This window comes from Sparus aurata, chromosome 18, assembly GCF_900880675.1.
Source record: "Sparus aurata chromosome 18, fSpaAur1.1, whole genome shotgun sequence".
Lineage (NCBI taxonomy): Eukaryota > Metazoa > Chordata > Actinopteri > Spariformes > Sparidae > Sparus > Sparus aurata.
This window is the reverse complement of record NC_044204.1, coordinates 7997046-8021452: the sequence shown is the minus strand read 5'-3', so window position 1 is coordinate 8021452 and position 24407 is coordinate 7997046. Positions and strand designations below refer to the sequence as shown.

At 40.3% G+C, this 24407-nt stretch overlaps 1 protein-coding gene across 2 annotated transcripts; it reads left to right on the top strand.

Annotated features, from left to right (window-relative positions):
* The first annotated feature begins 1078 nt into the window (after positions 1-1078).
* mmp17b (matrix metallopeptidase 17b) lies at positions 1079-18873 on the top strand. 2 transcript variants are annotated; one of them, XM_030395674.1, is made up of 13 exons: positions 1079-1298; positions 3134-3167; positions 4793-4926; positions 6166-6298; positions 6438-6594; positions 6745-6853; positions 7040-7217; positions 10135-10311; positions 14099-14192; positions 15302-15375; positions 15526-15675; positions 15999-16268; positions 17760-18873. In XM_030395674.1, exons 1-13 carry the CDS (start codon positions 1278-1280, stop codon positions 18152-18154), a joined length of 1926 nt encoding a protein of 641 aa, XP_030251534.1. In that variant the 5' UTR covers positions 1079-1277; the 3' UTR covers positions 18155-18873. The 2 variants fall into 2 exon arrangements, with proteins under 2 accessions (XP_030251534.1, XP_030251535.1); XM_030395675.1 differs by having other exon boundaries at positions 1081-1298; positions 15999-16262.
* The last annotated feature ends 5534 nt before the right edge of the window (positions 18874-24407 follow it).

Genomic DNA, 24407 nt, shown 5'->3' with positions numbered 1-24407 from the left:
CTCATAAAACATTTGCAAAGCAGATTGCCATTAAAAGCTTGAAAACCTACAATGTTAAGATACACGTTAACTTGCAGGCTTTGTCTTACTGGATATCTTTTTTCTTTAACTTTATCTTGATATATATTATATTATTATATTTGTACTTAAGGGAAATGTCTTGCTCCTGCTGAGTTAAAAAGACTGCTGTGAACAAACCCACTGGTCACAGTGATTCCACTCAAGTGAATACCACACTAAGTAAATCTACACTGAGAAAAAAAACAGTTGCCGCAAATGTGAACAGCTCAAAGAAGGCTGCTTGAAGAGCACCAGTCAGTGACTCAATCTGCCTCTGCTGTCATATCAGATCAGATGAAATCAGGTTTCCTGCAAAAACATCACAGCAGTCCTACACGTGCTTTCAGCCACACTCAGCCATTGTCCCTCAACAGACAAAGAGCAGATTAGATGGAACATAATGATCCCAGTGGGACGTTTCAGCCACTAATAGGAACTGGAATCAAGAGAAAACATTGTATTGGTACTGCCACGAATCAATCTATAGCAATATGGTCCAATATGGAGCATTATACACTTATCTCATGCTCTTGACAATCCTTCTAACAGATAAAATCCACCTTTCTATGCTTTTTGACTTAGCTTTTTAACTTGATCGAGAGATGTTAGTAGCGTGATATTAGATGCACTCAAAGAAAGAGGTCAGAATGCTAGCTGCGATGGACCAGTTGGTCAAATGGCTTAAACACAAAGAAAGAAGAAACACAAATCTGTTCATCTTCATTTTACTCTTAGTTTTAATCCTTGCATTAAGAGGATTGTGTGTAAAATTCTAAAGCCTTCCTGAGTGATACAATGAACATGCAGATATCGCGCACATGCAAATGCGAACGCACTCACAAAATCTGTGTTACACTCACTAATCCTATGCGGGTCGGACGCAGTATTCCAGATTCAGAGAGTATCATGCTGAGGAGTAATTGTTTTAATTTTAAAAGAGAGGAATTATATGAAATGACAGCATTCCTCCTCATATATGGGTCAGGATGTGCAGCTGACGGATGAAAAGAGAGTGACAGCGAGTGAGTGAGCACACTGATGCAGGAATCAAAATCTTATCAAGTGATGGAAAGACAATCTTTCTGCAAACAAGTAAGCCTCCATTTGTCGTGGCAGTGTGACAGTGGGTGGGGGTTAGGAGCTGAATTTTGAGGGACGCAAGAGAAGAGAAAGGACCCATCTGTTCATAGTGTCAGATAAAGTGAGAGCGGGGACGGATGCAAAGGAGGAGGAAGAAGGTAGGAATGAAAACACTTCATCTTTCTGTTTTGTTTGAGCTGAATTTGTAACTAACTTGTCTTTTTTTAATGCATTTCTTTTGCTGGACTAGGTTTCGAGTTTGGGGCTTTGACATTTCATTTCATGATTATTTTGCAAGTGTTAGATGCTGGACAAGTATTACTAGAGTTACTGTACAGCTGTAAGCAGTGATAGTGTGACTTGTCTTCTATATAGCTATTTAGTCTCTGGGGGAAATGAAAAGTTAACATTTTAGAATTCAGTAAATGTTAAATTTAATGTCTGTAAATGTTACCTACATGAAGCTCACAGTTTTTTCCATTTAGCCAAGCTAACAAGATTTAACTTCAGCAATCTGCCTGTAAAGGTCTGGACCTAAAGCCATGGACACAAATGGATAATTCAAATCTTTCTCAAAATCAAAATACACTTATTTCACTTATATTCATTAATTAATGTTCTTTGTCTTGGCAGAGGCTCGCTTCATTCTGCTTTGCAGCTTCAAAAAAAGCTACAAAGCATGCGGCACACTGAATGCACTGTATGGCTTAAGAATAAAATATTTCTTAAAATCATGAACAAAGTTTGGGTGAGGCTTTACGATTCATTGAGAGAATAAAATTTACCACCCGTTTTTTTTTTTTTTTAAGTTGGTGGAGACCAAAACAGAGCTAAATAAAAGTTAATGTTGGATTTACATTAGTCAGGTAGTAAGAAAACAACTGCAAATTAATGTTGCTCAGCACCTTTTGGATATATAAATGCTATGATAGCCATGTCAACATCTCCTCAAAGGTATGTCAGTGGTGTGTAATATACATTTATGATGCGTTAACTGGTTGTTCTGCTGCACCCAAGAGCACAAAATAAACTGCAGCTTCATGTAGGTTAACTTTAGCATTAACGTTTTTTAAGCAACACAATTACCTCCATCTGAGATTAACTGTTTTTGTTTTTTGTTTTGTTGACATTTACAAAAGAACATAATGGGGAAGGTCTTGAAAAGTTTTTTTCAAGCTCATGGCCAACCACGATCTGTGCTCATTTGATGTATAGGAGAAAAATCTGTGTTTTTCACCTAATGAAAATACAAATTTTCATCCCCAAATTAGGTTATCATTACCTTTGTTTAAAGGGTTATGTTTGTTGATTTTTAACAGTCAACCCTCTTTGGCTTTTGCACTCTTTTCTCTCTGCTGCTTTCATCTCATTACTTAAACACTGTTCTCCTCCATTCATCCCTTCCCTTTTATCTTTGATGAAAATGAAATGTATACCCTCTAACTTAATTAAATGAAGCATCTCCTGACTGACACGCTCGCATCCACCAGTGTCCTGTACAGCGGTCAGTGGTGCCCTCCCCTCTATATTTTATGGTAATTTCCCTCCATCTTCTGATTGCATCCACTATATTGTGTCCCTAGAGGGAATACTATATGGATGTTTCCCATCAACTTCATTCACTTACTGCTTCATGCTATCGTGACACTGGGTGTCCCTGTGTGTTTACTGATTCCACAATGGGAGAATTCAGTCATCTGACCAGGAATAATTTAAGGCACAGACAGACAAGGCAAGGTATATGCATGCGTAAGAAGGGAGTTGTATATGTGGAAAAGTGTGGATAAGTGGTTTACTGTAATTTGTAGGTTCTGGATGAATATATCAGGTGTGAGTCACACTGTGGGTGAACAAAAAGTTGACAACACTTTACTGGCCAGATGCAAAGTGGTTCATTCAACCAGAGTGCTGTGACCAACCAGCTCAAATTGTTTCTGAGTTTGACATCAAAACCAAAAATTGTTATAATTGCTCCGTCTCTCCTATTTTGTAGCCCATCTATGAAGACAGGACGTTGCTGCTTCAGGGTAAGATATATGCTCATAAAGTTCCTTTGTTTTTTAGAATGTCATGTTAAAGATAAATACACAGTATACAGTACACCGATCAGGCATAACATTATGACCACCTGCCTAATATTGTGAAGGTTCCCCTTATGCTGCCCAAACAGCTACGGACCTTGAGGGTTTCCGGTGGTTTCTGGCACAAGGGTGTTTTATAGTGGATCCTCTGGGTCCTGTATGATGGGCGGTGGGACCTCCATGGATCAGACCTGTTCAGCATGTCTTACAGATGCCCGATCAGATTGGGATCTGAGGAATTTGGAAGACCTTGAGGGTTTCCGGTGGTTTCTGGCACTAGGGTGTTTTATAGTGGATCCTCTGGGTCCTGTATGATGGGGGGTGGGGCCTCCATGGATCAGACCTGTTCAGCATGTCTTACAGATGCTCGATCAGATTGGGATCTGAGGAATTTGGAGGCCCGGTCAGTACCTTGGGCCCTTTATTGTGTTCCTCAAGCCGTTCCAGAGCAGTGTGTCAGGGGCACATTCTCCTGCTGGGGGGCCACTGCCATTGGGTAGTGTTGTTGTGATGAGGGGGTACTTGGTCCACAGCAGTGTTTGGACGGGTGGTGCGTGTCCAGTGGCATTCACAGCACCAAAGGTTTCCCAACAGAATATTGTATTGTGATGAGATGATCAATGTTATTTACACCACCTGTCAGTGGTTTTAATGTTGTGGCTGATCAGTGTACATACAAATGACACTTTTACATGGTACCAGATAGATGACATGCTAATACAAAAGTACACATAACCTTTCAGAATGCTGACACCAACATGAAAACTTTTTTTTCTAAGATAATGTGACATGGTAGGCTAACTGTTAGAAAGTCAGCTTTCAATCATTTTCAGCTGATGATGTGTGTGTACATAACCCTTACTATATAACCATTTTAATGATAGCATATGACACCAACAGTGGCATAAAAGAGAGGCTTAAAAACCACTGCTTTTGTCAAAGTTAACCATTTTTGAACATTCAATCATAAACATGCCTATGAAGTGATGTGGTGCCTGAATGATCTAACAATACTTCCACCTTCACTTGACATAGATCAGTCATTATTTTCATGGCTACTTATCAAAAAAGGGATTAGGCATAAATATGAGAACAACCTGTTGATTTTCTGGTCAGGAAAATCTCTAAGATTGACACAAAAAAAACATGCCAAGACTGAACCACGGGCTTGGATTCAAATGCACACTCAAACATAGAAGAGAAAAATCACTGTCCATTTATTGTACAAGGGTTGGAGGTCAATCAGATCAGGCAGAGGCATAAGACTCAGTAAGCTGAGGTTTGGTCACAAGGGAGGCTATCATCAGGTCAAAGGAAAATGCAAAACATATTGTGAGGTGACGCCACTTTAACATGTTGTTCTAAAAAATTTATCTAAAATACAAGCCTCAATTTATGCTACATTTTCCAACTTAACTTAATCATTTTCATTGCTGTGTTTTTTTTTTGCTTTCAGCATTTGCATCTACAATTGCAATTTTTGCCTCCATATTTTTATTTTTTTTTCTCTGTATGGATGAAAGCACCATCTCATTCAATAATTCTCCTTTGTGAATATTTCTAACATGCAGCCAAGATGGTGATGTGGATTCTTCTTCTGTGCCTGAGCAATGGATGGATGCAAACAGCCTCCACTGCTGATGTCACCCCCACACCTTCCTCTTCATCAGTGTCACCTACTAAAGATGAGAGTACCCAACTAGTGGTAAAATAACAGCATGAGTATAAACAAGGGCCAAGGAATGCACATTTTCAAATGCATCAGTTAGAGTGACCTATAAGGAGCCAGAACAGTGTTAGTGAATTTTTTTTGGCACTGAAACAAATATTTGACACAGAAAATTATTGCAAATAAAAGACACTCAAAATAATTTGATTTAAGTTTGAGTTTTTCAATAACAATCGTCCGAGTTTTCCATCATATCTGTTTTTTTTCAGGGACAGGATTCTTTTTCAATAATCTTTCAATGTCATTGATTTTCAGTTTCAACTGTCTGTCACTGGGCAACTACGGCTCACAGTCCACTGCATCAGCTCCACCACTGGCTGTTTTGTAACAACGCACAGAGAAAATCACAAGCACAGCCAATTAGCCACTAAACATACAGTTAGGAAATACCACACTAGATAGCCAGTACTTGTCTATTTTGTAGTCTAATTAAACTGTAAATTAATTGTTAGCCTCTGAGCTCCCTCCCTCTCTAGTTGTACAGCGGACTGCCAGGTATCTGAGGGCAGTGTAGACACACGAGGACAGCCAAGAACTGGCACTTGGTTGTGGATGTGGGTCCCATTGATCTCCCTTCCTCTTCTCTTAGTGAACTGCCAAGGCAGTGATAAACCTCTGTCGGCATAACTGACATGTTATTGGCTGAATCAAAATTTCCTCCCCCTGGACTTGTGGGCTGAACCCTTGCAGGCTTCAGTTGGCTGTATTGTGACTTATTTACTGACATCACAACAAGTGTGCGAGTGCATGAGACTGCAAGGCAAACATAAGCCCCTGAGAGACAGCCCTTTAGACTACAAAACCAAAATGCATTTGATTACCTTTCCAGTCTACACTTATAAATATTTCTATATCATGTTCAGCGTTGAGGGTAACTTGTTGCAAAATAAAAATAAAATTAAATCCCTGAAGCATTTGCACTGTTTCTGTTTGTCTCCTGTTGCTTAGCAGAGATGGTGATGACCAGATGAAGGTAAACCTACAGCTGTGTCAGTGTGCATGTACAGTTAGCTAATTCAATGTAGTGAGATGGCAGAGATGAAGGAACAGAGCCACAACAGGGGAGCACTTAAAAGCCGTGGCTACCCAAACTGGACTTTTGTCAAAAGCACTGTAAGATCCAGAGCAGACAGAGAGGAGGAGATGAGAAAATGTAACATCGCCATTCCTTGAACACCCAGTTCAAGCTGACAGTTTGCTCTTCTGTATTCATAGGATTGGTTGATGAAGTATGGCTACCTCCCACCCTCAGACCCCTCCACGGGTCAGCTCCAGGCCTGGACAGCTGTCACTAAAGCTGTGAGGGTAATGCAGAGGTTTGCAGGCCTCAAAGAAACGGGAGTTGTAGGTGAGGTTTATAGATGGCGGCTGTGAAAAGCTGTATGCTTTGCTTTGAGACCCCATAATTTAGGCAACTCCTTGTATCTGCCTTTCTATGTGTGACTCCTTGCATCATCACTGGTTCTTCTGTGCCTCGGTGTGTTCAGATGAGGAGACAATGGCGTTGATGAACAGTCCACGCTGCTCCCTACCTGACCGGGATGAACCATCCAAATCACTGGCTAGCGAGGGGGAAGAGGGGGGAACCATGAAGAGAAGGAGAAGGGGAATAACCACGTGGAGGCGCAGGAACATCAACTGGAGGTTCAATGGGATACATTTTTATATAATGACTGTTTTAATCTGGTAAACTAGAACAGTGAATAGATTTATGTGCTTCACGTTATTTCTAACTGGGTATGATCCTTTTTGTCTCTCTCTTATACACAAAAACACATTCTGTTACACTTTTAGATTGCATTCATACCTGTCCTCTCCCCATCTACCACGGGAAACGATTCGAAGCCTGATTTTCTATGCTTTAAAAGTTTGGGCAGAGCCAACACCACTGGAGTTCCATGAGGTGGGTCCAATTACCTGATGTTGCATTTACGACATAAGGAAGAGGGCTGGTAAAAAACACTGGTCAGTGTCTGAGCACAAGTAGCTACCTATAGCTATACACACTTTGTGCTCTTTGCTGTAGTTGCACAAATTTCCCCTGAAAAACACCACCAAACCCCTCTTATGTATTATTCCTTGTCCTCAGGTGGGCAGTCCAGAGGCAGCGGACTTTCAGGTAGACTTCCTTCATGGTTACCACGGTGATGGCTATCCCTTTGACGGAGCAGGCGGTGCAGTTGGCCATGCGTTTTTCCCATCAGACCCTTCCCGGGCAGGAGGGATTCATCTGGATGCAGAGGAGGAGTGGACCTTCAGACAACCAGGTGGAAACATGTTAAGAAAACTTCTGCACAGTGTATCTTAAAATAGTCTGACTCACCAGATGTAGATGATGGGTTTGAGGCTGCAATTGGCTGACTTTTTCAGGAAGCATTTTCTTCTCCTTCTGCTTTCTGCTTGTTACCCTTTTCAAAGTCCCCATCACTATGGGAAACCACAACAACAACCTCAGAGCTAACAACCTACTCTACCTATATAGTTAGCAACTTACCCTATCCCCACCAGGGACACATCCTCATACCTACACAGCTGAACAGGTTTGTAGTAAGCAACCCCATTGCCAGAATAATTTAAACTAAAGTAAATTTGTCTGCAAAACCACAGGTAAGTTAAAACTAAGCATTTTTTTATGTTGCAACTTTACATTTGTTTAGGCTGATTTTTTATTTTTTTTTATCTTTCTCTCTTTCTCATAACTCTGCTGTGATTATACTCTGGTAAGGTTTAGGCATGCCTGACACTGCATAATGTCTTGCAACAGTAGGTCATTGAATCAAAATTGAATCATTGAACAAAATGTCCTTTTGACCAACACTTTGGTCCATCGCAAGGTATCTTGAAAAGTAATGCCATGGTCCCCAGATGATGAATACGAATGATTTTGGTGAGGGTTAGGGTTAGGTTTAGAGTCCTTAACAATTCCTCTAGCACATTGTACCCTTTAGGAATTACTACCATATCTATTTGTATGGTTGCCTCACTAATCACTATTTTTTTTTTAGTGGATCAGGTTGAACGAAGTCCAGAACATCAGGAATGTAATTGTAATGGTATGGTTTGTTTAAAGGTGATGTCATCCTGTTCTGTATGCCAGGACATAACGTTCATCTTAATTTCATAGCTCAACACATACAACATATATTAATTCACAATGTCAAACTTCTCTTAACTAATTTCTGACATAATTAACTAATAGTACTGAAACCACGGAATAATCCCACCTGAACAAGGTTTGGGTTGATTACCTCTAAATGGATTGCAATTTATTCAGAATTATTCAAAAAGTGTGGTCATAATTGATTTCATCATTTAATAGTTTTATGTGACAGTGAGATCATTGAGCCCTGCTCATAATCCTCGAAGTAGCCAACTGTCAGTTGCTTGGCTGAGTTGTTAAAGTCAGAAATTAGTTAGAGTTTTAATTGTGACGTGATATACAGTGTGTGTATTGAGCTAAGATGAAGATTTGTCCAGACACACTGAACAGGATCAACTACATGCAACAAACTAATATATTACAAGCGGTAACTTTAAAAAGTTCCCAAACCCAATGAAAAACAGTTTCAATAGTTCTCAGATAGATGGAAAACATTAAAGTCCACACAGTATAATATATACAGATGCAATAAAAACCACTGAATGACACATTATAGTCAGTGAAAAGTACAGAAAATGTGATCATTTCAAAAAATCTAAATTGATGGTTAGAGTAAATTAATCTTTCATTTTTTGACATTCATGCAATGAATATAAACACTTTCATCTACAAAAGTTTCAAGGAAATCAAAATGATCCTTCTTTGGAATATCTACAGTCAAAATAACCTTTAAAGTGGGTGATCTTTGCAGCTACATTTAGCAAGATCTGTGGCACTCAATTTTATATGCAGGACCAGTTAACTTCTAGATGCGACAGAACTACATAAATACCACACAGAGCCAAAGTTTGGTTAAAAGAAAGTGAAAATACAAGATTTTCTTTTGCTCTGGTAAAAAATGACTTCTTGTTGTGAATTTGACTACTGTAACTATATTGATTAAAATAATTATTTAAATCAATATCTGACTTTAAATCAAGATCGTGAGAGTAGGATGCACGTTTTGGGCAATCCCAAAATAAATGATAATGTTTGGAAATATTTGAACATAAGAAATAACAAAAAAGCTATAATAAACAATTTGCCTCTTTTGAGCAGGGGTAATGAAGAATCGTGTGATGCTTTTCCATCCAAATTCCCTCCAGCTGTGTGAAGCTGTGGTTTTCCACTGTAATTTACAATTATTTCCCCATTCATCTTCAGATATTGCCATTCCTCCTTCTTTTTCCCAATTACATTTAAGATGTTAAGTGTTTAAATTTAAAGAGCCTTGAAAACTTTTATACAACAAGTTATATGTACATCCACTCCCAGATTTGTAAATTGTCACAAAGACATTTAGAAATGCACTGCTTTTTCCAATCCCTGAGTCATAATTTAATTTAACCGATGCCTTACTTTTGAATATCTAAAGTAATCCTGATACTCTGATCCATAATCTTTCTTTATGGAGCTTTTTGAATACATTCTGCCAGGTTTTTAGAGTTGATTTTATCCGAGGATTTTTTAATCTGCAGGGTTCTTTATTTGTCTACTGTCTGCTATTGTGACTTGTAATAGTGCTCCTATAGATTCTTTCTCCTCGATTTTCTTTCCACCTTGCCGTAAACTGTGAATCTCAAAGACTCAATCAGGGTCTTAGCTGAGCTACATAGCAGTATCACTTTCTTTTTCAAGGGAGACCAGCTACAATTGTTGCTACTTGCCACAATTTCAGATTTTAAGCTACAAACTTGTAATTCATTAAAAGAAATGTAAGTTGGTGGAGAATAAACCTGATTTGTAGTGGCACCCAGAGGTCAAACTTTACATTTGAGGTTCTTGTTGCAAGACTCTCAGAGAGAACTGATTTTCAGTATGTTGTTTGTTCAGTCCAACAGCTCCTTCCTGTGGTGTGTAATGAGCATTGCACCCTTTAGTAGCTTACAGCAAGGCTTTAGACTAAATCAGACATTGTTCACCCATTATGATTTGCTCTGACCAAAAGTGAAAAATAAGACAGATTATTAGAACCCTTCACTTTCTCATCAGCTTATCATCGTCCTTATCTCTCTGTCTCGCTCTGCTCCTTTTCTTCCTTCCAGCCTCTGAAGGCACTGATCTGTTCACAGTGCTGGTCCATGAGTTTGGCCATGCGCTGGGCCTTGCTCACTCCTCATCCCGCAACTCAGTGATGAGGCCCTACTACCAGGGTCCTGCTGGGGACCCTCTCCACTACAGTTTGGGACGGGAGGATCTGGACCGCATCACCCAGCTCTACGGTAGATAGACCTTTCTCACGCCTATGTGTGGAAAGTCAGAACAGGCCTTTCTCAGATTTGATCTGTTGATTTACTGTCCACACTCAACTCAGTTGCTTGTCTAGTGCAAATGAGAATTGGTCAAACACCAAGCTCCGACACAATATTTCTTCTAGACATTCTTTATTGCTTGCAAGAAAGAGTCATACAGCAGCGGAGCACAGATGTTGACTGAGGAGAGGCAGTCTTTCCTCAGCGTTTACAATAATCAGGAACAATACATTACATTTGTAACAGTCACAAGAATACATAAGATCTCCCTGAAAACACTATTCCAACCATCTCCACCTCCATCTCATGATACACATACACTTCTTCTACACTTCAACCATTGTTGTGTGTCATACCTCAACTTAAGATCAAAACACACCGATGAGGCTTCACCATCCCCCTTCAGGATGAACTCCTTACCTGAATTCCTTCATGTTAGTTTTCATGGCACATTAGCCCACATACAATACATGAATACATCCATTCACACTCGGCACCCATATAGGTATCACAACTCATGTTGGAACCACACCAACAATAAGATTTGACTTGGATAATAATGTTGCATCTATTGTTAAGTTTGATATGTAAGCACAATATATGAAAATAAGAAGGGGCATTTGAAAATTTCTCTCACACGTTCAATCCAAACATTCACTGCAACTACCCATGAAACGAAATGCTCAAGCCGAGATGGACTTTTATTGTTGTCATACAGATGTTAACAACCATAATGAAGGTTACATTGTCTCTTAGATCAAAATTATTGTAAAGTGTCCAGAGACCTGTTTTAAATACCACGTATTTGTAGAGTAGGAGTCGGTGCCGAAGGAGTGGCAAACAGGTGTGGTGGTCCCTCTCTTTAAGAAGGGGGACCAGAGGGTGTGTGCCAATTACAGAGGTATCACATTACTCAGCCTGCCTGGGAAAGTCTACTCCAAGGTGCTGGAAAGGAGGGTCCGGCCGATTGTTGAACCTCAGATTGAAGAGGAACAATGCGGTCCACATGTGTTTTGTGGATCTGGAGAAGGCGTATGACCGGGTCCCCCGGGATGTTCTGTGGGAGGTGCTGCAGGAGTATGGGGTGAGGGGGTCCCTTCTCAGGGCCATCCAATCCCTATATTCTCAAAGCGAGAGCTGCGTGCGTATACTCGGAAGTAAGTCGGACCTGTTCCAAGTGGGTGTTGGCCTCCGCCAGGGCTGTGCCTTGTCCCCAATCCTGTTTGTGATATACATGGACAGGATTACGAGGCGCAGTCGTGGTATGGAGGGGTTACAGGTCGGTGACCTTAAGATCGCATCACTGCTTTTTGCAGATGATGTGGTCTTGATGGCATCATCGGCTGTAGATCTACAACGCTCACTGGATCAGTTCGCAGCTGAGTGTGAAGCGGCAGGGATGAGGATTAGCACCTCTAAATCTGAGGCCATCGTTCTCCCTTAGAGATAGGGTGAGAAGCTCAGCCATCCGGGAGGGATTCGGAGTAGAGCCGCTGCTCCTCTGTGTGGAAAGGAGCCAGTTGTGCTGCTTCGGGCATCTGATGAGGATGCCACCAGGGCGCCTTCCTAGGGAGGTGTTCCTGGCACGTCCAACTGGGAGGAGACCTAGGGGTAGACCCAGGACCAGGTGGAGGGATTATATCTCTTCTCTGGCCTGGGAGCGCCTGGGGATTCCCCAGTCAGAGTTAGCCGATGTGGCCGGGGAAAGGGAAGTCTGGGGCTGCTACTGAAGCTGCTGCCCCCGTGACCCGATTTTGGATAAGCTGTTGACAATGGATGGATGGATGAAAAATAGAGTAAACAATACAACTTTCGAAAGATAATGGTAATATGAAACCTCGGTTAGAAAGAGGTATGACGGTTCTCCCAAGAGAGAAGCTCGCCCAAAAGCTTGCTGTTGCCCTACACCTTAATGAAGGGTGTTTCAGTCAGTTGTGATTGAGTCCATAAACTGAGACAGGCTCAGTGTCCAATGGCGTAAACAGCTTGTTTGGACACATGATTTTTAATCCTTACACTGATTGTTTATTATTCTTAGAAATGTATGATTAGGACTTCACAGAAAAGCCATAAAAGGGATAAAAGTTAAGCTTGTATGAATGAATGAGAACAACTGTTAACCAGTTGCACAACCTCTGGTGTGTTATAGAGGAAATACATGAGTGTAAACTGTTGTCACTTTCTGACACATTATGTTCATGTGAAAAGCCTTGCATGTTCATGTGCAAGGGTTGCATTGTAAAGAATCAGAAAGCCAAAATCAGGTAATCTCTCTGCGATGAATTGTGTTACTGCGTTGTCATTTAGAAATAGCCATTCTTAATCCATTTAGCCTGTCCATAATGTCATGCATGCTTCCTCCAGCCCATGAAAAGTTATTTTGATAGACAGCTGTCTGCATTGATATACAAACCTCTGGTCAAATGCATCATTGTGAGGATTAAGCATCTGCTTTGATTCTTTTAATACATCCTCCTACTTGGCTTTAAGGATGCTGTTTTACAGTTAAGGATTAAAGTTAATTTATTATACAACACTGGATTGAAAGTTTGTAACTCCGTCATGCTATACAAACATATACATATACATTACGTTATTAATATACATAAACATGTAGTGCAGGTCCAGCATTAAATCCAAGCTGGCTTAAGGCTTATTTATACACCCTTTACGCAAGAAAATAGAAAAGTCAGTTTCAAGGGATTTAACTAACGCTGCCCATATTCTTCCATCCATCCCTCATGTTAGCATGGATGTTAAAGCACAACAACCACCAGAGGGCACCGTCAAATCAGTCTCACAGGGACCTCCACTTTTTCTTCACCACCCATCCAACTCACACTATATTTTTGTCCAGTCACCTCCAAGTTGTTCTGTAGTAGCTGTTTGTCTCTGAGCCTAGGTGAAGTGACATCATACAGATGTTTAAAACTTCTCAGAACTCAGATAGCCTCTGCCATTATTAAACTTTTTCCTCTTGGCCTGTGGTCATGTTTCGATTGAACTATTAGGCTACACCGCTCCACTGCACCCCATACCGGAGGTACTGCTATGTTAATCCGTATCTGTAAGCTTTCAGAAATATACAGAACATGCAGAAATACAGACAAAATGAACACAGAAGGCTCTGTTACTGTACATGATGAATTTATTTATGTCATAGGTAATAACTTGTGTCAGCATTAACTTTTGCCCAGACAAAAGAATCTCAGTTACTATTAGATGGATCTTGAGTGATCCTCAATGGTATCCATTTTATCAAGAGCTATATCAGGTTGCATTTTTTTAGTCGTCCAATACCCTGGTTTATGACCAAATACCTTCTTTTCAGCAGTCCTTTATCTTGTTGCCTGCAGAATTATCTCAAAGTGTGTATCTTTGCCTCAGATACCAAGAATAAAGATATCAATATCCTTCATTGAGGATGTGCTTATGATCCTCACAACTGTAGTCTGTAAGGATACAGGGTTTGTATTACTGCCTGCACACTCTCTTATGAGCCTGATTATCTTTGGGTGCATATTTTTATGAACTTAGTGCACAGCCACTACCTCAAACACTTTTACTTTGTCTTTTCTGCCTGCATAATTAACGCTTTATCACTACTTAATTCATTTAGCTACTGGTTTGTCATTAGGTTTACATTGGCCAGGTCACTCTTGGAAAAGTGGTTTTAAATCTCAATGAATTTTTTACCTGGTTAAATGAAGGATATCGATTGATTGATATTGATACATTGATTTGTTTTTTGATTTAGGTGAAAGGAACCAGCTGCTGGCCACTGATGCCCCTCAGCTTACCCCAGAGCCTCAGTTACGCCACAGAGGCCACAGCCACCATCATAGACATGGGTACGACTCACAAGATAGATTAGCAGATAATTAATTTTATCTTGAATTTATTTTTTTTAAGTTTAGATTTAGTGACGAACGCGAGCAAGTATTTTCAATCAAACTCAAAGTTCCCATGAAGTCAAAATCCCTGTTGAAATGTTTTTTTCATGTCAAAAAAGCCATTTTGTGGCATTTTAGAGTTTGTAACATTCTGGAAACTCATCAGAAATGTGAATGATTCATCCTGCACATTAACTATATTAATGATTTGTCTGATAAAGGCTTTCTTTATTTTATGATGCTGTCATAGATGTATATAAAGAAGAATGTTGAAAGAGGAGCGTGATGCTAGTGACCGAAAAATCACGAATAACTGTATTCTCTTGGTCAAATTGGCCTCCATCTTCTCAAGGCTGGGCTGTTCTCTCCCTGACTCTGCCTTACTCTGCTAATCAAAAATGAGTCAGAGCGTGGTTGGAGATCAAGCTAGCTATGGCTATCAAGCATCAATGCCCACACATAAAGAGAAGTGAATTATGACTGTTTTTTTTTTTCGCCCGAAACAGACAGAATACCTTACAACTTATTAGCTGCAAGATGGCAAGCAACAACTGACACTGAGGGCGTGTTCACATTGCACTGAACACACAGAGGCCCCTATTTGGTCAAGTGCTGCCTTGACAATTCAAAACCATCTTTTGTACCAGACGTAATGGGCATTTTACTATAGCAAAGACAGGGAACATCAACAACAGTCTGTCTCCTCTCAACATAAACTAGTACTACACAACTTTCAGGTTGTTGTGAGATTCTACCACTAATCTACTAACATCTACTAATACATACGGTTACACCATTGCCTTTTGTAACTTATTTGGCTAATGTTAAAACGTGAAAACATTATAAAACATATTTGGCTTATTGAAATAATGAATTTAAGTCTGTTTCATTTCGTAGATGTCTCATCTTTGTCATCAGAAAAAATGTTGTTGATGAATTCGTCAGAGTTAACATAGCATGGGAGTAGTAGTAGTAGTTGTCCTTCGGTGTCAAAGGTAATCTCTGATATTAGCCCCACCAAATGAAGCTCCTCAAACTAAGTCTCCCTGTGTGTTTTCTTCCTGCAGCTCTTCCATAGATCGCTGTAACACAAGTTTTGATGCTGTAGCAAGGATCCGAGGAGAGACTTTCTTCTTCAAAGGTCTGAATACATCAAGAAAATGACTTGTTAAGAATGTAAACTTAGAAAATGTACATTAATAACTACTTTTTGAAGATGAAAGGCATTTTGCTATAACATTATCACTTCCATCTTCATCTTATGATCCTCTCATGTTTTTCATCCCTCCAGGTCTGATGATGTGGCGAGTCAATAGTGGCGGCTTGGTATCAGGTCGCGGGGCTTCTGTCCGGAGGCTGTGGAGGGGTCTGCCACCTGACCTACCTCGTCTTCACGCTGTGGTGGAGAGACATTCAGATCATGCCATCATCTTTATCAGTGGTATATCCAATAATGTAAAATATAGTATGAATGTTACCTTATTTTACACCGTATCCCATACATCTGGAACTCACGCATTTAAAGTGTGATTGAACACCATTAATCATTCATTCACTTGATTTGTTAGAGACTTTATACAGTTTATGGGATCCAAACAGACAAACATGTCTAGCTTATGTCAAACCATCTGCATCAACTCAACGACATCTTCCAATGTAATATCACTGGCCATTCACTAGCCCCAGAGCTTGTTTTTTCTATGATAAAAGTGGAGCGAATCAGTACACAGATCACTTACATCTCTAGGTCTTGTCTTGCTGCAGGTTCCCAGTTCTGGTTATTCAGGGATCTGACTCTGCAAGACGGCTATCCCCAACCTCTCTCTGCCCTCAGGATGGGGGTAAACTTAGCCAGAGCAGATGAGGGGGAAGAGCAAGGGGCAGCAACAGGGAGGTCGGGCCTGGTCTGGGACCCAGAGGAGGGCCCAGTATGGAGGGACATCAGAGGTGCTGAGGAACAGAAGATAGAAGACACCTGGACCCAGCTGCTGAATGAGGGAGTCAGTGGCATCACTACAGACAGTGATGGTGATGGTGATACCTATTTGTATTTGTGTTTCATGACTTGGGTCACTCTCATCACTCTAACAGCATTGTTTTCAGCCACAGAATGCAGCTGTTTCAAGAGGAGAAACAAATAACTCACTCTACACTACATTCTCAGCACCAAACAGCAGATAGACAGTTAGGGCGCGAGCTGATGAACATAGTGGAGCAACCGTAGAACACTAACGTACAGTTTTGTAACACTATCACTAGCATTGGGTATATTTTATCCAATATAATATACCCGATAAAACATACTTCCCATCAAAATATATTAAAGTACAACGATAAATGGCAAATTGAAGTACTTTTATTTCACCCTATACAACATCTCATAAAAAACAAAAGAAAGGTGTCATGGTGGGGAGCCTATGAAAACGCTCAAAAATTTGCAAAAAATTAGGGAATCATTAACGAAAGATTCAAAAGAAAATTAATAATGATAGCCAGGCACTTGTTCTTTGGTCCACCTGTTCCTGGGACATGTGGGCCTTGTAAATATAAACCTTCAGTGGCGCTGACCAATGAGCTCTGTAGACTCATCTGCTCCAGTATCCAAACCAAACCCACACCCTTGGCTAAAAGGAGAGTGAATATCAGACTTACATTCATTAGGTCACACACACACACGACTCCAATGAATAACAACTTTGTTCTGTAATTTCTAGATGTATAAATGATAGCCAGTTTTCTGTCTCAATACATCATATAGAGTAGCCTGGTAAGTGGCCTTACGCTTCTAGGGTTGACACTGTGGTCAAGTCCAAGTGGTTGGATGGGTCATACACAGAATTTTCCCACTGTAGACAAGAGCTTGTGTCCTGTTTGTGACCAAGAGTAATTTGTTTTTAAATGATGTGAGTAAGTTAATGTAGGTAAATTACTTAACTTACACTTATGTTACATAGATTACGAGACTGAATTAAGTTATTTCAACCCAAAGTGCGATCTTTTCCAAAACCTAACCAAGTAGTTTTGGAGTCTAAACAAACCAAATTGTGAACCGTTTGTACATAAACTTCATTTTGAAAGTCTAACTGTGTATTACGTATTATTGCTCACTTGACCAGGGAGCCCTTTAAATGTAAAACTGACACTAGGGGTAGGTAGAGCATCATAGTTTGAAGCTAGAGGCCACTTTTACTGAACAAGGCAACGATAATTTACAGTATCAATATCTAGTTGAAGAACTGACAAATCAGAAACAACCACTATAGTGGCCACCAAATGAATGACAAAGATATTGTGGTTTAATTTTGTGATTTTCTTCGTAAAGGCACCTATCAGACCTAATTGGCAAAATGTCCGACAAAGTTGCATAGAAGATTAATCAGGAGATGTAAGAAAGGGAAGTGGACTGTACAAGCACTCTGAAGCACTTTGTCACTGTTAAACTGAATGAAATAACTGTTATGGAGAGCTACAAAACATAAAAACATGCAATTGTTGGTTATGAAAACTTCTCTCCCTCTTCTCCAGGCGCCATCTATCTCTTCAAAGGTGACTCCTACTGGAAGTTCATGTTTCCAGGCTCCTCACTACAGGACGGATACCCACGATCCTCGGCTGCAGACTGGCTGGACTGTACTGACTCCTCCTCATCCTCACCTGTGGTGGACGACCTCTCCTTGTATCTGTCTAGAGGAAGACAGGAGCTCAGGGAGGGGTGGAGGGAGGAGAGGGGTGAGAAGGAAGCAGCAGGAAGGATGGGGGACGATGGGAGGAACAGATATGTAAATTCACATAAAGACATGCAGGACAGAGGTTCACACATCTGGACAAAATGCACTTGCGAAAATGGAGCCCTTGGTAGTCGAACAACATCCTATATTTCTACCCTGCTGCTGATTACTTGGACGGTATTGGCTTTTTAAACCTAGACAAGACAACAGAGAAGAGCAACTTATCAATGAACACTCACCATGAGATCAGGAGAACTGTACCACTCTCCCAAAAAATGGCAATAATTGTTTATACATTTCTGATGGTGTATGACTTAACCAAATGGATCTAATGTGTTAATTGGTAGGCTTTGGAAATGTTTAGTTTATTATTGACTGTGGACAGAGCTGTCAAGATATTAGATTTGTGATACACATTTATCATCGTCATTTCGGTCTTGGTGCGATAGCAGCATTAAGGAGTGTTAGCACCACCACCAGTGTGAATTGAGAGAAATGTAAATTGTTTAGGAGGTGATGTATGTGTGAAAATCCCTGACGCATTTGCACTGTTTCTGTTTCTCTCCTGCTGCTTAGCAGGTGGCTGTGTGCCAGCTGAAGGAAGACCTACAATTGTGTCAGTGGACATGCTTAGCTAGCTCATTCACTGTAGTGAGATGGCAGAGAAGACAGCATTAACTTCATGGAAATATTCCCATTATTTTGATTTTCGGGGAGAAAAAGGACAAGAAAAACATCATGGTGAAATGCATGTTTACATTTACATGTTGATTAGTTGCATTTTTAAATATCATACGCTAGGCTATAGAAGCCCATATCATATTGTTTTCATTGAAACAGCTGTGCCTAATACTGTATGCCTCTGCCCAGTTCGCTGTCGGATTGTTAGCACAATAAAGCTGTAAATATGATATTGCATCTGTCATTCCTATAGTTGGTAATATCCTGCAGGCCTCTCCAAACTGGCGCAGGGTCGTTCGGTTGAGAAGCTGTGTCTTAGCTTGTCTTAGCTACCCTGATCTTCTTTGTTAGTGAGTTTCAGGCCTGTGTGTACAGGGCCTGGTCCTAACTAATGTAGGCCTCCTCCTTGGCCTGATGCAGTTTCCTGAGTTGTGGTGTGAACCAGGGTTTATTGTTGTTGAACGTGCAGGTCTTAGTCTGCACCTGATGTAATATCGTCACAGTGTCAGTGAGTTCATTAGGGTCTGAGGCTGCAAATTCCAAAACACTCCAAACAGTGCAGTCAAAGCAGGCCTGTAACTCCATTTTTGACTCATCCGTCCATTTCCTCCCCATCCTCACCACAGGCTCAGAAGTTTTTAATTTCTGCCTGTGGGTCGGGATGAGATGGAGCAGACAGTGATCAGAAAGTCCTAAAGCTGCAAAGGGAACAGAGTTATAAGCATCTTTTAAAACTGTACAGCAATGTTCCAATGTGTTGGTGTCCCCGGTGGGACACTTTCTATGCTGTCTGTATTTTGGTAGTTTGTAGGGGAATTTGCTCAGTTTCAATCCCGGACAATGATGAGCAGGGAGTCTGGGTGTTTCTTCTACACGTCTGTTATCTGGTCTGCCAGGAGTTGTAACGCCTCAATTACACTGGCTAGAGGTGGGATGTACACACCATCCAGAACAAATGTGGAGAACTAAATCGGTTTACATTTTATGGAAAGAGTCTCTAAGTGAGGGCTGCATATCTTGTTCGACACTTGAATCTGTACACCAACCTTCGTCTATTTTGAAGCAGATACTGCCTGGAAATCATTGGAATTCAAGACTGCCACAATATACATTTTCTGTCTAAGTGAATGTTAACTTCTGATCACGACTGTATATTGCATCACCCCTACCCACAATGTCACTTGGCTGCCAACAGTTTATTTTATTCATTTTTATACTTATAAAATAATCTTATAAAATTAATTAGCATTAGTATTTTTCAGCTCTAAGCAACGCTGACTCAAGTGGCATGACTTGAGACATTTATCAGACTTCACACAACTCTTTCTGGACAAATAAGATACTTTATATAACTTTTTTTCACACATGCAGTACTATTCCGGGACATCCCGAAACACTTTGATGTGTAATCCTTCGGTTTTCCCTGTGATGCAAAGATCTGAAACCGATGTATGGTTTCTTTAAACACAAGAGAGCAAATAAGCATATTTGTCAACATCTTGCATGCATTCAATTCCAGCATTTGGTATACTTACTGGTGTGGTGTTTAATCTGACACTGCAATCAGAGTCTTGGTCAACCTAATAAACACCTGGACTTCCATGACTCACAAAGCTCCTTTTTAAAGTCAAAACACTTGATACACTCTATTCTATAATATAATGGGAAGAACACATAAAGCTGAAGGTGTACTAAATCTGAATCCAGATAGATCGAGACAAATATTGAGCTTGGGGATCTACACTGCAGATACTCAAGCACTTAGAAACAGTCTTAGTTGGTATCCATTGTCATTGTACATCCATTTCGACCTTAATGAAGCAATTTCCTTCAAAATGTGTGCACAACAACAAATGTGTGTCTTCAGGTCAGAAGCTTTTTCAGATACCGCTCTACCTATTGGATTGAGGTACTTTTCACACTGTTGATCATATAGCAAGACAACCATACTGGGAAAGGTTTAGAGAAAAGTACTGACGAATGGTCTGGTAATAGTGCAGGTGGAATAGCTGGCAGGGTCTGAGTGCAGGGAGGCTTCATGAACAGAGATGTTACTTGACGCCGAGCTCAGGTGAGCGCTGGGCAGGTGGGTTGCTGGCTTGGTGGCTGTGCTGTGGCACTTCCGCCTGAGGTACACAGTGGAGCTCGGGTAGGCAGGCTCGGAGAGCGGGAAGGTTGTAGGCTGGTGGCTTGTGAGGCTGGAGCTTGAGGGAGATGTCCACACTGGAGAACACAATGACTCCAAATCATGACAGTTTTATCTCTATTATATTCCACAGGAGTGGTTAGAATGCTTCGCCAAAACATGTTGTCGGCAGTTTGCTGCCTGGCACAACATAAAATAGAGCAGCCTTGTCAGTGGCATTGAGCTTCAAACTATGATGCTTTACCTACACCTGTAGTGTCTTGCACATGAATGGCTCCAAAGTCAACTTAGCAGTAATACATAATATGCAACATCTGGTTATTTCTAAATAAAGCTTGCTGACCAGTAGTTCACATATTATAACAGATTATGGCATTAAAACTCTTATTGGCGTCAAACAATCACGGTTATGTTTGGGCAAAAAGACTCAATTACATAACATGACTTAAAACCAAATTCCTCTCAATTATATAAAGGACCTTCTCCAATTTAAAACTTGTGATTTTCACGTCTTGAGGTGTAGGGAACATTGGAATTGCAGGCAACTTGGGCCATCTCCCGCCATGTTTGCAAAATATTTGCTTGCCGAAGTCTGGATCAGCTGTACCTTGACAAATGTTTATTTCTGTACATTGTAGCCAGTGTGGGCATTAATTGAAATCATGCTTTTGAGTTTTTATTGGATCATGTGATTTGGGGTTTTAGAGCCTGGGGTAAATGGTTCTTAAAACACTTGAATGTTTTCAAATAATTTAACAAAAGTAGCTGCAGGTTTTTGGACAATAGTTTGTCTCAACGCTGTGACCTCCCACGCTGGAACTCCCCCAGCTAGATTACCCAAGCATCGTAAAGGGGAATCCTCCAATTCCACATCATCTACGTGTTTTACTGCAAGCACAGCAGAGAGGTTGCTGTGGTTGCCCCAATACACTCATAGAAAGACCAGTAGTAAGATAAGCTGCATTCCTTCACGCTCACTTAAACTTCAGTTCGCTTTGATAACATAAGGAAAAACGTGAGCTAATCTGAAGATGGAACATACTGAACACTAACATACAGCATTAACATCAACACTTTGAAAAACCTGTACAATACTGCCTAGTTTATGTATACATGCACATAAATCTCATGACACACAAAGGAGACGATTAAAAAAAAAACTAAGATTCAAGATCAGTCTATCTTTGTGAGAAAGAGTCATTCTCATAAAGAGAAGATTTGACTGAACTGTGGAAGTTCAGAGGAACACCGTGAATTTTCCCTTTCATAAATAGACGGTGTGGTGGAAAACTGTGTACTGCTGCAGTCAGACCTGCTTGTCACGGCAGAGAGATAATCTCTGGCGCTATCTCGGCCATCATATTGTTGCTGGCCACATAAATCCCTTTGCACCTTTAAATTAGTCAGCCTTTCATGTTCAGAAATAAAAACTTTTTTCAATTTTCAGATTGACTGAGAGTATTTTTTTAGCAGAGTTGTAATGGGTAGCCCAGTTCCAAAACAGCTCAAATAAGATAAAGCAAAATAAATCAACATGGATACAAACCTACAACCAAGGAGACATTTAAGTTGTAAATTACACCTTCTCGGACAAATTCAGGAATTTAAATCAAACCTTGAGACTGTAATTTAATTGTAGATATATTTACAAAAAAATCTCTTTTAAAGATATTGTGAATTGATTCAACACTTTTACAAAATTTGTCCAAATATTTTAAACACGAGGTATGTTTATTGTTTCAGGTGTTCTTTAAGGAATGACGCTTGAAACGTGTAGGTGGGTAACACAACAACAGTAGTTTCAAAAAGGGGAATGGATCATGAAGGCTGGAGTGTGCTACAACCATCATATTGTTTGACCTCATGTGAAGGCAAAGGTGTTTCCAACTCTATGGTTACATTTAAGGGTGAGGAGAAAGGGCAATAGCAGCACGTGCAGATGCAGCTGCAGCTACCTGCTGAACATTTCTATACACTTTTTGTTTAAATCTCTTACTTTCACAGCTTGCTAAAAAACATTCCTTATTGCGAAAAAAGCTGTGCTGAAGAAAGCAAGTTTTTTTTAGGTTAAGAGCAGCAGGCTTTGAGACAATCACTAACAACGGCATCTTTCAAAGATGCAGATGTATTGCCTACATCTTCAGAGACCTGTCTCTGCCACAACAAACTGTATTTTCATCACCATCTTGCTGCCACTTTTGCCAGACACAAATTTAAAATATGTCATGTCATGTCATCGTTTGTAACCGCTTTATCAGTTTTTTCTCAAGGGGTCACGGGGTTTTTGTTGCTGGAACCAATCCCAGCTGTCTCTGGGCGAAGGCAGAGTACACCCTGGACAAGTCGCCAGCTCATCGCAGGGCCCTAGGGAGCAATTTGGGGTTCAGTATCTTGCTCAAGGACATGCAGCTCAGCTCAGCACAGGAAAGCTGGGACCTGCTCTACCCACTGAGCTACAGCTGCCCCCCAAATTTAAAATATGAACTAAATAATTATTTTGCTGGGTGTTTACTTGTCTTGTGTTTGTATGCATATAAATAACTGTAGATGTGTTCTGTTCATGTAGCATGAATGATTAACAAACTTTAACTGTGTTAAAGAGATGCCCAAGCATTTATCTCTGTTCAAAGATATCTGATCTTGCCTCAAAGATTCCTTCTAAATGAAACTGAAAGTTACCATCACAGACTCTTTCTTTAAGAGCTATTCACAAAGCTACTAAGAGAATGAACAGAAAGAACTCCACAGCTAAAGGAAGGTTCAGGGTTTACCCCATTGCTGACATAGGGTGACATATGTGTCCTCACTGTGTGAAATGGGAAATAAAACAAGTATAAAGTGGAAGAGAAGAGAAGAGTCTGAGTCTGAGAGTGGTTGGACTGGCCATACACTTTCCTTCTGTGGACCAGAGTTTGTGTCCTGTTCACGACCAAGAGTCAAAAGTGATATTGAAGTTATGTTTCGTAAGTGACAAGAGTAAGTTATGTAGACTGTTATAGTTTAGGCTTAAAAAACTGACCAAGCTGCTGAATTTGATGAGTTGGGAGTGAGAATATGCTGCAGCTACACAGATTTCATTGGAAATATTTTAGATATTAAATAAACTGCATCAAATAATTCATAGATGAACCAAAAATGAGCTTGTTAAGTACACTGCATGTGATATTTTCTCTAGCTATCAAAATCAATCACATAACTATAATTTTATGGTTAATCCAGCAATGCAAATGTAATTACCTGTGTATGTATTTTATGTATTTATTTGCTAATTATCTATTGCTCACTTAATGAACTGCCAAACAAAGTCAGGTCTGGAGAACATTTTTGGTTTGATGAATAATTCTGTTCGACAGCTGAGGTCGAGATCCCTGTGAACGTTATTTCAGTGTCCCTGGAGTTTTTGGATTTTTTACATTTTTAGTTAGATATTTGGACCCTTATCAAATGGCCACCATCAAAATATGTTTTAGAAGTGTATTCATTAACAAAACAGTGGTACATTGCGCTGAGAAGGCCTCAGTAGCCCTTTTCACACATAGACGCTGCATTAGACGCAGAGACGCAGAGGTGGTTCGACAATTCTCTGCCGTTGTTTCCTCACATGTGTAAAGCCGCACC